At 37.2% G+C, this 4,398-nt stretch overlaps 1 protein-coding gene across 1 annotated transcript; it reads left to right on the forward strand.

Moving 5' to 3' along the window:
• Positions 1-496: 496 nt before the first annotated feature.
• LOC149197852 (uncharacterized) lies at positions 497-907 on the forward strand. Its single transcript, XM_089408832.1, has one exon. The coding sequence runs from the start codon at positions 497-499 to the stop codon at positions 905-907; it is 411 nt and encodes a 136-aa protein (XP_089264958.1).
• Positions 908-4,398: the final 3,491 nt, after the last annotated feature.

Genomic DNA, 4,398 nt, shown 5'->3' on the forward strand with positions numbered 1-4,398 from the left:
ACACAAATAGGGATCCAACTAGTCTCAGGGTTACTTTATTTCATTGGGGTAAAGGGAATTTTCAGAGTAAAGTTGTTCGGCGATTGTGGACTCTGGTGATTGGCTTTGCAATATGGGAAGTCTAGAAGGAGCGCAATCGGCGAATTTTTAGAGGACAAGCTTCTCCACAAGTAACAGTTTGGGAAACAATCTGTAGATCAATAAAGGAGACAGTTTTATCTGAAGCATGGGATGAGAACGATTGGAAAGTGCCCCAGGAGGAGCAACGAATCCTCGTAAGGCTGTCTCTAGATTACACAATGATTTTCCCTAACCCGGATCGGGGAAATAGATATCAGCTACACAGTCCAAATCACTTCAGATTGCCAGGGGATAGGAGAATCAAACTGACATTTGATGGGCGTCAAAGGGTAATCCGGGAAACGCTGGATGGGGTGGCCTATTTAGAGATAATTCAGGGCGAACATGGTGGGTGTATGCGGAATGGGGTGGAGATATGACCAACAATGAAGCAGAACTATGGGGCCTCTATAACGGACTTCGAATTGTAGTTCGAAATGGCTACCGAAATCTTGAGGTGGAAGGGGATTCCAAAATTACAGTTGACATGCTATGCAAATTGCGGAATGGCAAACGGTGGGACCAAGTGGCGACGAGCTGGCGAACAGCTGCGATCATACAAGACATCGCAGAATTGCTCAATCGGATTGAGTATATGATGGTTACTCACGTCCTACGAAATGGTAATCAAGCTGCAGATTTCTTAGCCAATTGGAGTAGCGAGGCGTCGGGAAGAATAATGGATGCGAGCTGGGATGCATATCATGAGGATCCACGATGGAGCGCACTACGCAATATATTACAAACGGATTATGATGCGGCCATGGCACTACAAGAAAATCATTAATTGTTTCCCTATTCAGAAAGGGAGGCATCCTGACATGGTAGTTAATGATCGACAGGGGTTTATGCACCGCGTGGATAGCGATAAACATAGGGGCGGCGATCGTGATCACCAAACGAGCGGGATGATTTTCCCAATGCAGGCTTTGGGTACGTTGTCGAGGACACCAGCGCGATGTGATGAGCATATTGGGTACGATTCACATCATCGTAAAATTAATGGGGCAAGTGTTAAGGCAGGCGTCAGACGAGTTTTCGCTATCAAGTTGGAAGGGTGGTGGATGAGGGTCTTCAGACGCTCTGTCTGTAAATGCGAAGTGTATCGTCTGAAACTTACAGCAAATCCCTGTATCAAGAGAGAGCGCGAGTGTAGTATGCAGCCCATGACAGTGCCGAGTATGGATGGGCGAAGGGTGCAGGAAGACGGTCGTTGGACACGGAGTAAGGGTAAGCCTGAAGAACAGCCAGGAAAAGGCTTGTCTGAGGACGCAAAGGGCAAAGGTGTTTCAGCGGAGTTCTTACCTCGCGTCTATTTGGATATCACATCTGATGAGGATTTTGACATACATGAGTATTTGGTGGACGAGGATCAGCGACGGGTGACAGGAGGGAAGATTGGGAAGCGGATACGTCGGGGTGAAGACCTCGAGGAGCCAGAAGACCAGAGGGAGGTGAAGGAAGACTCCGAGGAGGCTAGGGGTGGCCGACGTGGAAGAGGAAGGCCACCGAAAGTTCGGGGGACTCAACGGGGCCGGGGAACGAGCAGTGAAGAAGGTGGTAGAGGGAGTAGGCAACCTCAGCGCAGGGTTAGAGGCAGGGCCAAGCGGGACATGAACAGGAAACTCAGTGAAGCAGAGGAAGCTTATAATCATGGAACTAGCCCACATATGCGGACAGTTATTGATCATTTGGAAGAGGAAGCTATGCAGGCAGCTTCAAACCCAGAGATGGAGGACTGGGTGAATTACATACCCGATCCTGGACACACTAGAGGAAGGTTGTCTTTATACAAACAATCTCTGCATGCTTACTGGGGCATGAAACGACTCCTGGCTAAGGCCATGGAGCAAATTGCAGTTGAAATGGTGGAATTAGTCCATGGATTCCCTACTTTTAAAAGGGAATTAAGGAATATACAGATGACTCTGAATGTCCAGAACCACAAGCTGGACAAAATTCTACAGTTGTTCAAGGAAAATGGTTTCGAGATCAAGGCAGAAGGTGGACCACAGCTGGATATCCCAACTCACTAAGGAATGGACAATGTTGTCAACAGGTTTTCGGAAACTTTTTTAGTTTGTCAATTTTTGTAATCCTCAATGGAAATGTTTCAAACAAGATACAGTTTGCTTGTGAAACTTATAGTATAAAATTTTGTATGGGTAGATAGTTTGGATATGTATTTCTTGTGGATGGCGGTTAAAAACTATCGAAGGTTCCCGGTTTCCCTTAAGGGCGGGCAATGACCTGTCTCTTTTTGTATATAGCTTGTTTGTATGTTTTACTATGTTGAAGTAATAGAATTTCTACCCCAGTTTACAGAAAAAAAAAAAATTCTTGGTTGAATTAATAAATAAAAAAATTCAGATGTATTTTTTCTTATATAAATATTAAATAATTAAAAAAAAGTTGGCTTTTAAAATCTTCTACACTCACATAAAATTTTATACATCTCCAAAAAAAATTTGACTTTATCAATAAACTTAAATAATTACTTTTAAAATGAAATGTTAATTAAAAAAAAAATCTGATTTTGCATTTTCCGATGGGATGGTACAATTAATTTCATTGTTAATTTGTGCACTTTTTAAAGAGATTTGATTGAGATGATATTATCAAAAGGGTTCAAACCAAACACCTTGTTTCTTTTATGGCTTTTATTTGCATTTGTATATATATTTAATATTTTTGGCTTCTAAAGTCATTTTCTGGTTCAAATTTTCAAAAAAAAATTGAAACAACAATTGGTTGTACATTCATATTTGATCATATTTAGCACATCTTTCTTTAGCATTTTTAGAATATTGTTTTTAAATACAGAGTGTTCTTGGTTGTCATATATCATAATATTTAAAGCATGCATAATATATTTAGACTATTGGTGTATACTTTAAAATATGCTTATATTTTTTGTTATTTTACTTAGCAAGTGATGAAATTTATAAAGCATTATTATTGCTTAACTATATTTAAAAGTGCGTTTTCTAATTATAAATATTTGTAAATTTGTATAACATATATATATTAATAGGAATTAGACAATAAATTTAAGCAACCAAGCTCAATTTTCATTATCTCACTTATCCCTATGAAATTCGAAGCGTGGTTAGCAAAACATTGTAACTTAGTTAGATTTTAAAATTTATTCTTCTCAATTAAAGTAAATTTAGTTACCTTAATTTTATTAAATTATTATAATAATAACTAACATACCTTCACTTAATACTATAACACACAAAATAAAAATAGATAATCAACTTAATGCAATATAACTTTCTCATAAAATCCTAACTTTCTCATAAAATCCTTATAAATCAATTGAAAGTTTTATTCAATTACCATTAATTTAGTCCTACAGAATATTGATTAAAGCTTCGAAATTACTTGGAATTCAAGATATAGTCCACATAAGTTCACACTGTTTTCATGGTTTTGCAGCTGCCACTCCATTGGTTCGTGATTACATAAGTTGTGTACAATTTTTTCGTAGCTGCTATTATAACATTGTGGGGTGGGGAATTTGTTTCTCGAGCATTCACTACAGGAGGTTAGAGTACTCAATGAGATTTGAACTACGATCTTCCAATTTTCGTCTAAATAAACTTATAGTAAACTACACATCACTATACAAGCAATTTACTATCCTACTAAACTGTAAATTTTGCATTTGGAGGGTAGTAAAGCTTGGTTTGAAAGCAAAGCAAAAGGCAATTAAGTCATGTGCAGAGACTTTGAAAATAAATTAGAAAATGGATTGATGAGTAAAATCATTTAAAATAATTTATTTATTTTAATTAAAATGAATGTGATGAAGATAAAAAAGATTTTATCGTTGAGTCGGACCCACCATAATAAGTCATCGAGTCGCCCTGAAATCCGATAGTCAGACTTCAAATATGCAAGTACACACACCCAAAAAGTACATTTGCAAAACGTCGGTCATGAGTCATGACTCACGAGGCATTTTGTTTCTCCAATAGCGTTAGAATGAGTATATTTGACTGCCAATTTTCTGATGGCTATGTAGGTAACAATATATGTAGTTATTGGGTTATTAGTGGGCCGGACAGTATATATTAGTGGTTTGATTCTATAATTTTGATTTTATAATTTTAATGGGTAATTTTTGTTTTATTAAAGTGGTTTAGGGTTTTTCTAGGGTGTTTATATATAATAAAAAAATTATATATAATAAAAAACTAATTTAAATAAGATAAATTAAAATTTCACTTCAAAATTTTCGTCAAAAACACTTAAAAAATTAAAAAATAAGTG

The sequence above is a fragment of the Pinus tabuliformis genome, chromosome 2_2 (assembly GCF_031772625.1).
Source record: "Pinus tabuliformis cultivar Carrire ecotype Pingquan chromosome 2_2, CPIR1, whole genome shotgun sequence".
Classification (NCBI taxonomy): Eukaryota; Viridiplantae; Streptophyta; class Pinopsida; order Pinales; family Pinaceae; genus Pinus; species Pinus tabuliformis.

Coding starts and splice junctions, on each gene's coding strand:
- LOC149197852 (XM_089408832.1), top strand. CDS start 497: ATGACCAACAATGAAGCAGAACTATGGGGCCTCTATAACGGACTTCGA.